At 38.7% G+C, this 18,112-nt stretch overlaps 1 protein-coding gene across 2 annotated transcripts in view; it reads right to left on the bottom strand.

Annotated features, from left to right (window-relative positions):
• Nucleotides 1-18,112, bottom strand: part of LOC148427127 (ERC protein 2-like) — a 147,956-nt gene that overhangs the window by 33,514 nt on the left and 96,330 nt on the right. For both annotated transcript variants that reach the window (XM_088408408.1, XM_088408409.1), the window contains 3 exons: nt 16,215-16,362; nt 10,370-10,531; nt 6,304-6,362 (listed from right to left, as the gene is read on the bottom strand). In XM_088408408.1, coding sequence (XP_088264534.1) covers nt 6,336-6,362; nt 10,370-10,531; nt 16,215-16,362 — 337 coding nt within the window. In that variant the 3' untranslated portion in view covers nt 6,304-6,335. The remainder of the gene's footprint in view (nt 1-6,303; nt 6,363-10,369; nt 10,532-16,214; nt 16,363-18,112) is intronic.

Genomic DNA, 18,112 nt, shown 5'->3' on the forward strand with positions numbered 1-18,112 from the left:
GCTTGTTCTCGTGGAGAACCTTAACATCCAAATAGTTGGGTTCATACGCTGCCCACACTGACTAACAAATTCATTCCTTCAGTGCCATGGACGAGAATTTTTGTCATGGAAAATACTTAGGTAGTGTGCCAGTGACAAGAATTCTTGACAAAAATGACAGTCATGGCCAGCGTTCCTCTTAATGATATGCCAATCGAGCACTGTTGTAATGTAGTTATATACACAAGCAAAATGTTATATTGCCATCAAAAACACATTTTCACTGTTTTTGTTTTATCAAAGCAAAGGACTGTTGAAATGTTTTGGATGCTACTAAAAAATCTTTGTGTCAAAGTGTGTATTGTGTGAGTTTTCTCCTGTTGTCCAAAATAGCTTGATGTCACTCAAATGACCTAACCCTTTCAAAGTGGAATTACTAAAGAAGAGAATACGGAAGAATCTTACTTTCTTTTTCTAGGTAAAGAAAGGAATTTAATCTTTCATATGGTACAACCATTGTCTAGTCATACAATACAATATTCCGTCGACCTTAAAAGATGCATCAAAAATCTCAAAATTGGCTGGCACGCGTGGGGATGCCTTTTTGGACAGTTTGGCACTGAAAGAGTTAACAGTTTAACCTGGTGCCAGCTCAAATGTGGACACACACTTTCTCCCTGAATACAGTGCTATGCTATGACGCATTTGAGTCAATTCGGAAAATTCAGATTCCGAATTCCAGCGATCAATTGGCCAATCAATCCGAGTAATTGGCATAAAAAGAAAAGGCACACAAAAGAGTATTGAGGGTAGGATAATCCATCCATCCATCCGTCATGTAAATGCACATGTGACCGATGCTTTCAACTATGTCATAATCAGAAGTACTTTGCCCTCTAAACAAAGAAAAACCGTCTTCAGAAATATGTGGAAAACTTGGCCAAGGATTATATGCCACCGAGGCTTGGGTTTAAGTTATTACTTGCTTTTAAGGCAGTGTGACTGATTGTCATGGTTAAGATAACTCAAGAGTAATTCTTGGAAACAGAAAATGAGCCATGGTCTTACAAATATGCTATTTTGCTAAAAACATGTCACTCATAATTACACTTGTGGTCACAGCAGGGATCGGAACTATCCAGGGCTGTAAAGCATCCAGCATTTAGTTGACCACCAAACACTTTCTTGCTATATACAACATCACCGCATGCCATCTTCAGCAAGCGGCATTGCCATGTGCAAAAGCTGACTGTTCATCTTTGGCGTGAAAAAAAAAACAAAAAAAAAAACACTGGCGACTAGATGGAAATCAGAAAGGGTTTGTGCTAGCATCTTGCAAACCGTCTACCATCTTTTTTGTACAATAAGTCTAATCTTTTTTTTTTTTTTTTTTTTTTTCAATTTTGACTATAATTAGAAATGCTTGTGATGAATGAATGTGAGTTTTGAATTCAGGCGCAAACATTAAAGTTTGGAGTCTTGGTTGTTTAAAAATACTGTATATACCCCCCTCCCAAAATTGACTAATAGTCAAGTTTAACATGATTTTTACATGAGTGACTTGTTGACTGAAAAATAGTGTCATCGGATAAAAAACATTAGCGATATGCAACGCTCTCACTTCAGACGATTTACAATGTCGGGTGCAAAATTATTCAAGGTTGATTTGAAAGTGGAAAAATTCAATTCTTTTTGACTTAATGGGATTCGGTTTGATCAGATATATTGACATTTGAGAATGTATGATGTAATGACTTTTTTTTTTGGTATTTTAGATACATTTGAAAGAACTTGTCAATACTGCAAATGTGTTTTTGCCTCAAAAGAGATATGTTTCCCAAAAAGGACAATTTGATTTGCATCCTTATTTCAAAGTGGAATGTTTCAATTTTGTTTCATTTGATGTGCTCACATTTTTTTAAATCAACTGCCATTGTCCCAGTTTAAGAGTTTTTTTGTTACACTTTTAATAAATATACCAATAATTTGTGTATTTCAAGATAAAGACTGAACAATTGAACTGGATTTTGTCTACTGGATTTTTTCTCCTTGGATGCTGATTTTGATTCAACTCCCACATTAGTTCAAAGTGCAAAACAAAAATTGGGATATGTAATATTTTTACTTTTCATGTGCCACTGTGTATTTTTCATCAAATATGTGTACATATGTCTTTTTGACTTTTTCTTTGAGCTTGACCATGCCTGTCTCGTTGGTTCCTCTCTCTTCTTGATTTTGATTGGTTTGCTAGGAATCAGTTCACCATCCACTGCCAGTGGTAGATATCAAGTAATTGAAAAATCCATTTTTACTGAGCTGGCAGCGAATGGGTTAAGGACTCGTGCTGAAATCTTCCGAATTTAGTATATTTCTTTGTATAAGCATGCAATTATGTGGTGAACAAGCATAGTCTTTTGAGCTGGAGGGATTAAAAAAAAAGAACTTTAAGGTTTCCAAGTCAAATGTAACTGTTCATTGAACAAGAAGCAGTACCAACAAACTGACAACTGCAAATTCACTGTTATACCAAGAGACAATAATGGAGGTTGTTCTTGTGTACGCTAACTCTTTTGACTGGTTTCATAAAACCTCAAACCAAATTTGATAAAGATGAGGCCTTGGCCTTGAGTGGAGCCAATCAGATTGAGGCTTAAAGCAAGCAATTTCCTTGACACCAACTAAAGTGCATTCCAGAATATTAAACAGCAGTGACAGTCTGTTTTGCAATTCCTCACACACGAGTAGAATAATTACTGACGTACATAATGTGAACACACAAACGCTGCATTCAGTAAATGCGGCATGGGCAAACCTTTTGACTTGTTTCAGCCGGAACAAAAGCATCCACTAGGAAAGCCTCTCTGCTTCTTTTCTGTCCATTCAGTAACAAACAACTTCATGGTGGGATAAAAGCAGAATGTTTCCAGAGAACCTCTTTCCCCCACAATGCTTCACTTTTTGGCCCAAAGTTTTCCTTCACTTTTTCTTGGCCCCCTCCTGCTCTAGTGTGCTTTCTGCCCAAAAGGGCATTCTTATTTCATTAGAGTAGGGGGTGTCTTGGTGGCCAAGAGGGTAAACAAAACCTCTGTAATCACCAGCCGGGCAGAGACAACCAAGCGACCGACCAATCGGCATCCGGTGTTCTGAGAAAAAAATCTATACAGTACCTGGTTGCTCAAAACAACTTTACAAATTCCATTTTCAGAGACCACTGGGAATGCAAGTCGAAAAGGTGGCCTCATTGGGAGTCAAGGAGAAGCTGTCAAAAAGGGGCCTTTTGGAGCACTGATGATGCAGCAATGATGATGACTGGACTATTGAGTTTAATACATCCAGGTGCATTTGAATGCACCACACATACCACATTAGCGGATAGCGCTATCACCGCAAATCAGAGCTGTATTATAGAATGACAGCGTAATTGATTGGCTTTCTTAACATCCCTATTCACTGATGGAATATGATTTTTTTTTTATGGTGGTGAATTGATGACGATAGCTATGTGATGTGATAGAAAATAAAAATGGACAAAGGGGTCAGAGTCAAGCCAGCCACTTTGCACCAGCCAAGGAAAAACTTCAAAGTAAAACCCAACTAAGGTTATTGCATTGATGTCACATATTACTTGCCGTTTACTTTGGAAGATAGCCTTCATAGTTTATTGGCGCCAAGTTACGCTATGTTGTTGCAACTTTCGTGGCATGGCTTTACAACACAATCGTGACAATGGAAATCACGATTCCAAATATACTCCCCCGTGAGACCGGATGACATTTTCACCAGCGCTCACTGCAAAATTGTCCGCATTTGCTTGGGTGTCGAGGCCTGCGCAAGGAAACACAGATCGCTGGCTTTTTCGCTGTGTTTTTGGCTATCTTTGCTGTCATCTCTGTTTGTTCATATTAGGGAAGGGCTCACTCAGGGACAGGATATGAGGATTAGGTCTGGCCTTATTGCGCTGTAGCTACACACCACTAAATGGCTCCCATCTGTTCTTCCATAAAGAGTGGCTAACGTACGTTAGCCGTACTCGCATTGCACACCGTCAGAACAACAGCCGCGGATAGATGAACTGCGCTGATATTGCTAGCCACAACACCACTCTGCGCTAAAGGCTCCTAAAGGGTAATGTGCCTGGCTTATTGTATTAGATTGGGATCAGAAGAACCAATACACACACGCGTTGATGCACACACACACCAGCAGCATATCTGATTCAAGATACCGTAGCAGCAGGCTAAGCCAAGACTCAGAGTCCGAGGTTTACCTTGAAGGAATATATATTAGCGAGCAGCCCAAGGAAAATGTGGAGGTGGAAAGGAAAGGATGGAAAAAAGATGGAAAGAGGGAGAATTGGAGCAGTGCGGTCGTTCCTGCCGGTGAATCCTGACACTGTTGCCCTTGCGGCACACATGGACTACATTACGGGCCGCGCAGACTGCTTGGGTACTGTACGTCGCGCTTGCTAATGCTCTCGTGCACAAGTACACACTCGAATAAACCTATCTGTGGAAAGACAAATCATTTGCGCCAACACACTAACAGACTTGTAATCCCTAAAGCACCATCGGGGCACAACGTGCATAATGACTAAGTCACTGAGGTTAGAAAGACAATCCGCTTGTGATGGTCCACCTGTGGATTATCGGTGGGAATTAATGACATTCATTGGAAAGTATGAGTATACCAAGCCCGCCCGCTTTTCGCTTCACTTGCCACATAAAAACACGGGCACCCTTCTTCTCGGGCCCTCGCGGCCATGTATGCGTCGTCTTGATCCATGCTCTTTTCCGCCTGAATTTTATTTAAACTACCGTAATTCCCCAAATATACGACTCACTTCGTTTTGATTTTTTTTGTGGAATGTGAATTGAAAAGCAAATGCTACAAAATTTTTATCCATATCCATCCATTTGCCTCTTGCTGTCAACTAAAATTGACATCACAATTGCTCAGATGATTGCGAATGTCACATGACCAAATTCAGAAAATTGTTGAATGGTTGCCCCTGCGATTAATCAGATTAATGGTGGGTGCATAAAGAAGAAATTATTTTAAAGAAAACATTTGGGTTGAGTTAGAAATATATTTCTAAACGACCATAGGCATAAATATTTTTTTACATATACTATATGGGTATGTAAAAATGTAAAATAAAGGTAGTCTTTTTTTATCTGATTTATTTAGTAAAACCTGCCATTGTACAACTTGAGAAAGAAATGCAGTACATTTTAGAATCGTGACTGTATCAGACGAATTTATAAGAAATAGTATTGCGTAATTATTCAATTACTAGTTGCTCAAAATAGCCACAATTATCGAGTCAAACTAATACGTTACAGGCAACCGGTTTTAAACGCATGCGTTCGTGCCAAGCAAACCATAGAACAGGCCTTTTTTAGCACGTCTGTGTCGAAAAGCATCATGAGTTGGGGGGGGGGGGCTTCGATATAAACCCCTCACAACTGGAATTACCCTTTATGACTCTGCATTCTTCATTTAATGATTTTTCAGCTTGCAGTCTTAAAGAACATTACGACTGTTCAGCGTTGTATTGTAATTAACTACCCCACACACGGAAAACACAACAGGGCGGGGTAGCGCGGTAAAATTTTACTACGGCTGAAAAAAGGCAAGACTTTGGGGAGATTGACTTGTCCATCTCTGGTTTGTGTCACTGTGTCGTTTTTATCACCACTGGACCCTGGTACACCCACATTAGGCTGCTTAGTGCATTCGGATCTAATAGCGCACAGTTGCCTATATAACCATGCAGACAGTGAATGAAAAGCACTTGAAAGAACTGGCACATGGACCTCCATCATAAAGGCAGCTATAAATCCCCGAATGCTCTTTAGCCAACGGAAATTCATAAGCAATGGGAAAAGTGCCGGTGCACTCCTTTTGTCGAGGGCGGGTAATGGTGTGGTTACCGTGGTCAAATCAACATTGCCAGTCAGTGATTACGCTGGCTTACTGTAGGCTATTGTGTTGACCAGTTTTTTATTTGACTTACGTAGCCCGTTTGCTTTTTTTTTTTTTATTTCTGCAGGTGTTGCAAAGGACACACTATAAAACAGTTTAACAATAAGTAGGTTCCATGTTCAAATCAAATTGCTCTTAATTTGAAAAGAAAATGCCAGTTATGGCGTTAAAAACCATTAATACAAATTTGCTGATGCCTGTGGAAACTCTGTTCAAACCTTACATACCACTTTAAGTGCCATCATGTACTCCAAGGAGTACTTGTACATGTATTTGAGAATTGCTTGTGTATTTGATCATAAATGCATCTGTCCAGGATATATAAGTCTGGGTACGCACCTTTTGGACAATGTTCCAGCGATGACACCAAATCATGCCCAAATACCCTCTTCATCCTCCTATAAACAAAGGACATAAACTATTGTTAGCAAACTATTTGCAAAGCACACTTTCAAGCAAATATATTAGAACAAAAAAACACAACCTATTGTGCATGTTGTGACATTTCTTACATTGAACCTTTGTGACAAGCTTGGTAAGCTCACTGAGCTGAAACTCATCAGTTCTGAAAATTGCCTTTGTATGCAATACGTTAGCTAGCCAAGATGCTAAACGTTAGCATGCTGCAACTGGCTCTGACATATCCTCTAAACAGAACCAGACCTATAAATACTTATTCTGGCAGGTTAAACACACAGACAGACACACTCTCGCACACAAACAATCAAAAGTGCCATGTGTAATTTCTCACAGATTTAAAAGAAAGCAACATGTTAGGCCCTTAAAAAAAAAACAACAACCGAAATGAAAGAGCTGTACAATTCAGATTTTGATAAACACTTTCAGAATGTTTTCTATTTCCTTCAGGGCTTGGTGCCAAGTGTCTGGCAGTGGAGCTGGCATAGCTAAATGAGAACAACATGGACAGCAATAAGACTGTCAAAGTGTGCACACACACTTCCTGCTGAGCCATAGAGCTGGGCTACATCTTAAGAGAATAAACACACTTCCAGTGCTTGTCTCTATCAATTATATTTCACCTGTACCTTTACAAATCCCAGAGTAAAATGGCCACTACGAGTATGTTTGCAATGAGACGCAACATTTGTTGTCACTGTGCAGCAGAACATGGGCAAGATTCTCAGGATGTGAAGGGTAATCACATTTTCTAAATTAAAAGCTAGAACAGTGCAATTTTGCTGAAAATTAATATGCAATAAATTATCACTAGGAATTATTTAAAACAAACGAAAACACTCGAGTCATTCTGATGACCGGTAGTTGTTTGATTATTTTAGCTAATGTTAAATGCTATCTTTCACAGCGTTTGACGAGTCGTTTTGTTGAGCGTTTGTTCTCATCTGATCATTCCTGTTGTGCTGATATACAAATATGTGTATTCGCCTCAACTTGATTTATCTTGATTTTGGTTCATCAAATAAAAAATCCATCTAGCACGTATGCTACAATGTGCTCACAGACCAGTTTTTCTACAGGATTTCTACAGATGTTTGCGATGACAATGATAATGTTTGAGTTCCTACTATGTGAGTGGTTAATTATTGCACCTGGAGTTAAAATACAGATGTTCTTTTACTTCTCTGCAAAGCTATCACTGATATCAAGAACTGCAGAACATGAGAACAGAACTTGTTTTTAAAACTGAAAATCATTTATTAAATCTAAACCTGTGGTCCCGCATTGGAAACACAGCATGAGAAAGGGAATGCTATATGGTCTGATGACATTTCCCATGATTCTTGGATATGGAAGCAGGAAATACTGTATTTCTCCAAGTACTCAAGAGTTTTTTTTCCCCTCATTTTCACCGATAAACAATGTAGAAATGTCTCTAAAAGTACAATAATGTTGTCATTTTAATAACACGCACTATGTCTTTTAATTGGACAGCCATGATCTATGTAACCACTAAAGTGAGGGGTAGACTTATAATCGTGTTTTTGCAAAATTCAGTAAAAAAAAGGGGGGTTCGATTTACAAGCAAGGTTGAATTGTACTCTGAGAAATATTTTAATTTTCCTTCCTGCATGCCACAAACGTGAATGAAAATGTGAACATTTTAAATGTACTGTATTTTTACTTGTTTTATCGTATTACCCACAATGACAACTGTGATTGACATACAAGTGTTCATAGCTAAAAAAAAATACTAAAGAAAAGGACCAAAACCGAGGCTATTCACGCTAAACCGTGACTTCTGATCATTCTAGGCACATCAGTCCTTTATGGACTAATCAATACATATGCCAAAATCACTCCAGAAATTAATGGTGGGGGAAAAAGAAGAATGAGGGAAGGGTCGAAGAAAAACAAACATTGTAATTAATCATTGAGATGAAAAAGGGAAATGAAAGGAGGTGTGGAGCCTTGTGTTTGGAGGGAAAACAGTCTTAGCGCGAGGACTCCTGTGACATTCAGACAGTGTGACCTGACATACCCCATCGGCACTACCCGCACACACTCACTCATAAACAGTCGCTCCTCTGGGACTAACCTTGGGTTAAAAGAGCTGATATGAAGAGAAGCCACGTGGTGATAGGCTGACCTCTGTCAAGATGTTCTGTTGTTTTTAAAGTGTGTGTGCTTAACACAAGACGATTGAAAGTACTAAGCAGTGACAATGTGCCTAAACTAGCTGTGTCACCAACCGTGGCTTGGGAGTAGAAGATAATCATTACAAGACTACTGTAAAATTTAAGTTAATGACAAAATCAAATATACTCACTCCTTATTGTATAGTAACAACAATATTCTTTGATGACATTAAGACTTAGTTTAGCTGTTTTTTTTATCAATAATATATGGAGATGAATGCCATGGCATGCTTGTATTTTAAAGTTATCAATGTAACAGCTTGTCTCCACATTCTACAGCACAATCTGTTGCTCTCGCCTTCTGATAAAAAAAAAAAAAGACAACGTTTTAGAATCTTGTTCAATCGCCAAATTGAGTGTGTTTAAAAATAGTTTGATTACACTGACATTATTTGTATGGCGCATGCTGCCATTGTTATCGTAGCATAAATTAGCTGTAGCTAGCTGTGCTCAAGTGTTTAGTTGTGTTAAGTTGGGCATCTATAATAAGGCGGAGATGTGTAATTTGCTCTTTTTGTTCATATTTTTTTTTTAAATGTATCATTATTAAAATTCAAAGAGTTTATCATTTTGTTTTTGCATACTATTAAGCCTTTAGGCACCAGAGTTTTGTTACAACATATTTTTATGTAATTATTTTAAAAGGTTATAGCTAGATAATGGTTAGAGATAAAGGCATATTGTGTAAATGCTGATTGCTTCAATTTTCATTTTCAAATTTTTACTCACTTTAACGTGGGCACACATGCACCTTACAAATCCTGCACAGTGCAGGAAAGCTGCTAAATACATAATATTTTACACTACATGATAATTTGCCCTTTCCTCTTCATATGTATACAATTTTTCCACTCCATCTACTAGATAATATGCTCAGAATGTGAGTCTATTCATTTATTAGTGCTTCATTATTACTTTTCTTATTGCTTTTTTCCCCCCACTGTTTTATTGTCTAGTTTTATTTGCTCGATTGTGTAATATAGTCTGCTCAGGGAAGTAAAGAGAATAAGAATTTCATTGTGTTGGATTACTATGCATATGACAATAAAATTAATGAACCTTGAATCTTTTGCTACTTTGGCACTTAAAGTGTTGATAGACATGTGATCTTACTCTCAGTTTCCGGGTAAACATGTGGTAGAATAACTGTATCTTGCATTTGGACAGGTGTTCAACATTGTGGTTAAGGGTTAAAAGTGATGTATAGTTATCTGCACTTAATGCCATATTATACCACCAATCATATTAAGTCAAAATGAGGCAAAGCTACACATTCATATAGACAACTGTAATTTTCATTCCATCATTCAAACCTGCGTTTCTGCAGGCAATCTCCTATGCATATTTCACTCCAATAAAGACAGCAGTTGCAGAACCATTTAATCAAATCTGAAATACTTAAAACCACATATACTGTAAAAATAGACATGGGTATTTGGACGTGGAAATTCCCAGGTGTTCATCATAATCTGCCAAGAAGTCATTCATATTAGACAAAAATGGGAATCAAAGACGTAAAATGCATAAAACAATATATTAAAGATCTTGTCGACATACACATTCAAACTAATGCAAGTGCTTGAGAGTTGAATGCTGAAGCGTTGATATGAAATCGAGTGTGATCTTCAAAGACTTGCCTCAGGCCTGTCTGGTAATAATACCCAGACAGGGATAAAGGTCATGAGAGAGCTTTGCAAATCCAAAATGTGTCTCGTTGTGAATGATAAACAAAAATGCTTGAACGAATCATCACATTTCCCCTCACACCTGAACTTGACATTCAAACTGACCTGGTCCATGGGGGATCTGTGGTTGGCATGAGTGGGTCCTCTCGGGAGGCTTCTGTGATGTGAATTTGCCGAGTGCAAGTGGACAGAATGGTGAGGGTGATGTTGAGGGTGGATGCGTTCCTCCTCATAGTTATCAGCCATCATATTCATTCTGCTCTGAGTCTGCCAAAAATGGAGAAAACAAAGCCATTTGGTTAAGAGACTGCTGATGGCACTTCTCCAGCGGAGAGAATGTTGAAACCCATCAAAGATGTTAAAAGCAGCAAGCGCTGACAACACTTGACAGGTGATACATTGGCTAAATCGGAGTGTCTGATGGAAACACCATAAGTCTGTCAAATATGATCCATTTCATCGAGTACCACTTAAAAGGAGAAGACAAATGGCAGTAAGAAAAGTTCTGTTGTACAACGCCTGAGGCTGCAGACGTACTCACACTTGCATTTTAGATTCCATTGACTAGAAATTATGCTCAGATATCTGTCATTCCGGATGCCCAAAAATGGCATTCTTTGTGTGTTCGTGCAAGAAAGGGTTTATGAGAAATAGGCGACCATTCTACTAACATTTCTGCACTGAGGAGAGATAAACAGCCTGTACTGACGGACATTAGGTTGACTTGAGGTCAGCTGTCCACGAAAAAGGAATGAAGTGGATGCAGATGTATTGACACTTTCAGCTATATATGTTCTCCGCTGCAAATACTTTTTCTGTGGGTGAGCTTAGACTCGTGCGTGCAGTCGTGTTGAGGCTGGTGATGATTCCAAGGAAAGATGTGGGTGGTTCTCATAAAGTATGGTCCAGCATAATGTTAAACTCTGAAACTCTTTGAGTCATTTTTTTCCCCCTTTACAATCAGTCACCAGATTCCCTTGCTGATCATATTCTCCTGAGACACAGCATATTCATTGCTTCTACTCTGCACTGTCATAAAAAAGTACTATTGGTGTACATTTAAGTACAACTTTTTGTAAGGTGTGGGAGGAGGCCAGAGTGCCAGGAGATAAATCACACGGGCTCAGGGAGAACATGCAAACTCCACACAGGAAGCCCGGAGCCAGCTGGAATTGAAGTCGGGTCCCTGAACTGTGAGGCGGATGTGGTAACAACTCTTCTGCCGAGCCGCCCTATTATAATAATAATCATTTACTTTGGTAAGCTACTGTATCTTTTACACCAGAACAATTTTGTGAACTCCACAGTTTCAGTGGGTTCATCGTAAATCACGTTATACACTTTTTTTTAAAAGTCTTTTCGGAAACCGAATGAGTTACATTTTGAACGTGATGTACGTTTTAATAGGTAATGTCATATTTCTTCAGTGTATACCTGCACAGTTCAGATGTTCAGCTTTTATGAACCACACAACTAATTATTTGTGGTGGCCATGTGATTCTCAAATGTAAACATGTAACAGACAGTGTGAAGCTGTTCATGTGTAAAAAAACCACACACTACAATGGTTAGTGAGAACCACCCACTTGTGCGTGTCTCAAATCCCAAAAGGTGTGGCATTGGTTTAAATGAGAGTCTCCAGCAAATGAAGAGCTCTGGTCAGTTGCCACAGAAACAAGATACAGCCCGAGGACAGACATGAACGCTTAGATAAGAAGAAAGTGCCTAATGGCTGAGGAAATGAGGCAGGCAGGATCACAAGAGAGGATGTGGCTCATATCAAAGAACTTAGCCATTCAGTTGGAGAAGAGCTACTTAAACTTAAAGGCAAAAACCTCAACCCTGTGGTTAAGAGAATAACGATGAACGGTAGAAAAGCTCATTCAGACACCAACATAGCTATAGACAGACTGAAGTTGACCGTGTTGACACTCCCAGGTGTGACTGGGCGGAACAACAGTTCCACAGCCGACATCTCATTGTGGCAAGGACAATTACATACGACACACTGCACCAAAAACAAAAGCCCCCAAATATTTTATGCTTATGCTGAACTAGATGTCTGTGTCCTTAATATTAAAAAATAAATATTTCAGTATGTCCCTTTATGACATACTCCAACGATTCACACTATTCTGTTTACACTGTTAACAAGCACCTTAAGTATACTTCTGTACTGGACTTATGTGTATCTTGTGTATTTTATTTCTCATATTTTATATCTCGACTTGAGGATACTGCTGGAAATGTGAATTTCCCTACGGGGATGAATAAAGTATCTATCTATCTATCTATCTATCTATCTATCTATCTATCTGAAGGGTGATCGATACTACTATTTCCCAGCTATTTCTGATTCAACTTTTGTCATAAAGGTTTTGAGGTTTACATCACATGTTCCACAATCCAAGTGATCGTTACTCTCTAATACTTGTTGCGTTGAAATGAGGACACACTCCTTGTCCTTGTCTAACAGTCCCACCTTTCAACAAGGAATCACACTTTCAGGGATTAGTACAGCCATGGAAAACAAGAAATCTGTTTGTTTTGTGCAACAGTTTGTATAAATAAGCAGCAAAAACAAAGCAAACAGATCTGACGTGATCAGCTGAAAATGCCCCTAGTATGTATCACAAAAGATTTCCCAACTGTTACCGTATTTTTCAAATTATACAGTGCACCAAATTACTGTAAATTCCAATTGTAAAATGCTACTTTTTCTCATGTTTTTGAACTGTGCGTCTTTTAACGTGATACAGTTTATTCATTTCTTTTTTTTTTCCTGAAGCACTTCAAGCAGTCGAACAGATTTACCTGGTTTCATCACATCTGACCAATAAAATGACCAAACACATCACATGACCAATGTCACTCTCCATACCAAATATTCCTTATCTATGTGCAGTGCACACAAGGGAGGAGTGCCTCCCTTGAGAGAGGGAACAAACGAGTGAGCGAGAGAGCGAGGAATCGTCTGAGGAGATACTGAGATCAAAACTCAGCATTTTGAGTTGAGTTGAATGAGCATAGGAAACATGAAATACAGCCATCTCTGCAGTGCAACACATGTCTAAGCTCTTCAGCGAATGTGCATCATGTGACAATAAGAGAAAATGAATGAAATTGTTCTGTATATGTCTATGTATGTGTACAGAGTGCAGCTGTTGTAAACATATCAATGCTCAGCTCACAGCTGCACCCAAACCTTGGGTCAAGCCCTGCTTAAATCTGAAGCTTAACCTGATTAGTGCACAACTACATTAACACATGGATACATGAAAGGACGAGACAAATGACACAGCTGAGGTTAAGACTTGAAAAGGTCTTTATGGGTACTTTCTTCATTTCTTTAATCAGCTATGCTAGTAGGCGAGTGTGTGTGCATTCCTGCCCAACATTACACATTTTTTCCCAGTAGGAGCGATGAAGACGCAGTGACCTTGCGTCGAGCAAACTGATTGTACAACATTGGTTCTGGTCGACGGCGTTCCTTTGAAAAGGCAAAATTCATTTTTCCTCACTGGAAAGATGTTGTGGGGATGGATGTTTAAGTCTCTATGACCTAAAAGGGGGGTATGAGTACTACCATAACTGTTCTCAACTTGAAATAATCACCGATGCTTGGCCATCGTGCTTGAGATTTGAAACTGTGAGAAATTCCACAAAGGGACATATTTGTTCTGACTCTCCTGAGGAAGGCTAAACATTACACCTTTCATGTGTGAGTTAGTGAACCTCAAAAGGTAATTTCACATGTAAAGAAGCAGGTTTGATCTTCACAAACACACACATACACGCACACAACACGGACGTAAGCCAAAAGTAGTGGATGGAAAGGTCAGACAGGGCACAGCTATCTGTAAATCGATCTGTTTCTCCAGATCGTTTTGTCCTTAGAATCCCATGATTCTTTGGCATTTCCTGGTGGGATTCATTTTACTGGTGGCTATTGCTGATCTGGGGCAGACACCTTATCTTTTTACATCTCACAGTCATGCAAAGACAGGAGGTAAAAGTGTGGAAGATGAGAGTTAGGGTTAAAAACAAAAAAATAAGCATGTTACTAAACAAAACTATTGAAAAAAAAACAAAACAAAAACAAAAGTCATAGACCGACTTAGCCTACAAAACAATATGAATACCGTATTTTCCGCACTATAAGGCGCACCCCCAATTAATGACACATTTTAAAACCTTGTCCATATATAAGGCGCACCCCACTTAATGACATATTTTAAAAATTTTTCATTCACAATATAGTAATACTCAAAGTAATAACACTAACAACTCAAATAATAACGCTAAACTCTCAATAGCATAATAACTCAATATGACCAACCTTGTTCAACTGTAAACACACAAAAGAAACAGTCCAATCTCAATATTGATCCATATATAAGGTGCACCATCAGCTTTTTAAAAAAAAATAAGGCTTTTAGGTGCGCCTTATAGTGCGGAAAATATGGTACATTAAATCCCAAGATCTGGTGGTTTGATGGTGGACTTAAAAGTCTTTTAAAAGTCAATGTTTCAATAACCGGTAAAGGTGTCTGTCACTGGTAATGAGCTTTCCTTTTTTTTAGACATCTAAACAGGGAACAATATGATCGGTTGAGTCAGTGAGCCGCCTCTTTGAAGTTAGATGTTTATTTTTTTTTTCCTTCCCACACCCTCAGAGGAGAAGGACGGTACATGGACATGGACATGGACATAGGACATGGATATCTTTGTATACTTTTAAAAAACACATAAACAAAATTTATAAATAAGTAGGTACCAACAAAATACAAGTTTGCCTCCAAGGACAATATGAATAGCTCACCAGTGATGGGACAATGTGACTTGCTAAGAATGAAAACAGAAGCAGAATGTTAACTTGAGTATTTGTTGATTTAAACTTTTTATGACTATATTTAAACTTACACTAATAAAACGATGTACTAAATATTTCATCATAAGTTTAACATTAAATTCATTGTTTTTAGAGCTACAAACCTTTTGCTCGCAGTTATCATACCGTCAGATTTTAATATCTGCCCATGCGTAACCATTAGTGACAGAATTTCACAATCAACAACCCATCATTCCTTCACGGTGTTAAAAACACAGTTGATTACATTGTTTATCTAACTGCAACCTTTGGTTATTCAACAGGAAAACAAGATGAATGCAACGGTGATAAACAGATAATGAGATTTTCCCGAAATTTGTTTAGTGCAGTGCCTGGAAATTGTTTATGAGGCAGATACAAACACAGAGGTGGGTACGCGTTTACCGCTGTATCTTCTGACTTATTCCCAGAAACGACTCTGATTCGGGACATAGCCAGACTCCCCACTGTTGGATCATTACTGTTATTGTTCATTTTGGTTCAGTCAGTCATGTGGTCTGAGGAGAACCTAATAAAGCGCATACCTCGGCTGGCATTGGGTTGTACCGAACAAAAAAGTTCACTCTGGGAAATAGTTGATGACATCTTATATTTGTTGTATCAGAAGCTATAAGACAGGACACCCTGCTGATGATTCAGTCCTGAGTCAAATGTCTGTCTGCGTTACGTAGACCTATTAGCAAAAACACCACAGCTATATCAACAGTGATCAGTTGCATTTTGCCTGAATGTGGAACCATAGTGGAACCCTTTTTGCTTTGTCATGTGATGACTAAGCACAAAAATTCGGTTTGAGGCGGAGGAGACATTTCTGTTTACAAGAAATTGTTAACTTCTGCCTGTTTTTGGTTTGCAAGTACAAAGTTTGCCCGTGAGGCCGTTTTGCAGGCGAGGCCTGGCGATCAGCAGCAGGTTTGAATTTGTCGTTCCGCTTTGATTTACAAAGCCACAATGTCCTAAATTGTGACCGCAAGGCTCCACATCATTCACATTGAGACCACAATGGCTTTACATCTGCCGCATTTTTAACAGCATAGGGGCTGCGTGCGCTTCTTTTACCTGCTGTTTGAGTTGGTGCATGAGCCGGTCCTTCTCCCGCTTGAGAGCCATCACCTCCTCTTGGGCTTTTCTCCGCTTGGAGGGGGACAACTCCAGAAGGGCTATGTTAGCATCCTTCTCACTGATAGCTGCCAGTAAAGCTTGCTGCCTGAGGAACATACAGTAAAACGTGAACATCAGAATATTCATTTCTGAGGTGAGACCAATAAACATTTAGCAAGTCCTTATATGTATACAGATGTCACAGACATCTTTCCTCATTTCCGTTCTGCAAACATCTTTCAAGTGGTCTCCTAAGTGCGGTACCAGAGTGTGAGTCATGGTCACGTAATAATGTAATGAAGCCTAATAGAGTAGCCTGAGGGGGCAATGACATCGTTCCTGTGTCACTGCTGGTTCCCACCAAATTTGTACAAATATTCTAAGTGTCTACAGGTGCAGAGGGAACAAGAGTAATTATACACATGACAACCCAACATTCCAATCTACACCCACTCACCATCCGAGGAAACTGACATCCCTGACAAATCGTCCGATGACTATCCCGTGGAATAAACTGGATGTTGTAAATCCAGTGCCGATGACACCATTTATGTGCGCTTACGTAAATATGTCTTGTTGATGAGGTACGGAAACATGGAGTTGGTCACCGCTTTGCCGTTCTAGCTATTCCACTATTAAAGCAAGACCAAGTCAACATTTTACTGTGCCTGTGGGAAATGGTGAGGTTGGAGGACAATGATCCTGAATAAAAGCTTGTCTCACAATCTCTGTTTGATGGCTTGCGGTCAGGACACTTAAGTTGTTGTTGCTGTTGTACCAAAACAAACTCTTTCAAGCACGCCTTTATGGGTTTTGCTTTGTGCTGAAAGTCATGCTGGAACCAAAAAGGGGCCTTTCTCAAGTGTTGGAAGCATTCAGCATTCAGAACAAAAAATGTTCAATTTGGACTTGTGTACTTTGGAATGTCCCACCTGTTGAAGAAAGAATAGCTCGACTTTATACTCTGACATTTAGTTAAACTACGTCTAGTATGTAAATTGTCCCTTACCCCGCATTACAATCCGGCGTTTGGATTTTAGCCTTTTTTACTGCCGCTTCTCCACCCTTCTACCCCCCTCCTCTATTGTGATAATCAAAGTGAGGCTGTTGCTCTCTGGATTACGCACTAAATGACTAGGACAAAATCACAAGGACACCACTACGTGAGGTGATGTTGTGGAAAATTCTGCATCAATGTTAACTATCTCTCATAAACTTGCGTTCTTCTTCTTCATGATCTTATTTTTTGTCTCTTTATTGACAAGTAGACAGGTAGACAGCATTTTGTGCTTGACTGCCCCCTATGTTTAAAATTCAAACACCTTAAACCCAGTCGCTACAGATTTTTTTTTTGTGAAAACAGTGGTATGAACACGGTTCTTCACTCCAGATATTTTTAGTCAACCTATATTTATATTATAAGTAGAAATACCTGATTTGCATATATATATATATATATATATATATATATATATATATATATATATATATATATATATATATATATATATATATATATATACATATATATATATATATATATATATAATTTTTCGGAGTCGGGCTTGTCGTTGGTCTAAAATAGACTGGTACTTCAAGAGTTATTCAAAGATGAATCTTTATTAAGAGGGGACTCTGCATTGATTAAATATAGTAATGAAAAGTTATGGTTTGAACAAACAGGAGAACATTCATTGAGAAAAGTGACTGACAAGAAACTTGATGGATGTGCTGTCTGCTGCAACTGAGTCCAAATTCGCAGTTGGGTTTATATAAATGGGCTCGATGGTGGATTTCTCTGCAATCCAACACCCAAGTAATAGTTCTAAATTATATATATGGACAGACAAAAAAAT

This window comes from Hippichthys cyanospilos, chromosome 2 (genome assembly GCF_059441005.1).
Source record: "Hippichthys cyanospilos isolate Australia breed blue-spotted pipefish chromosome 2, RoL_Hcya_1.0, whole genome shotgun sequence".
NCBI classification, from domain to species: Eukaryota; Metazoa; Chordata; class Actinopteri; order Syngnathiformes; family Syngnathidae; genus Hippichthys; species Hippichthys cyanospilos.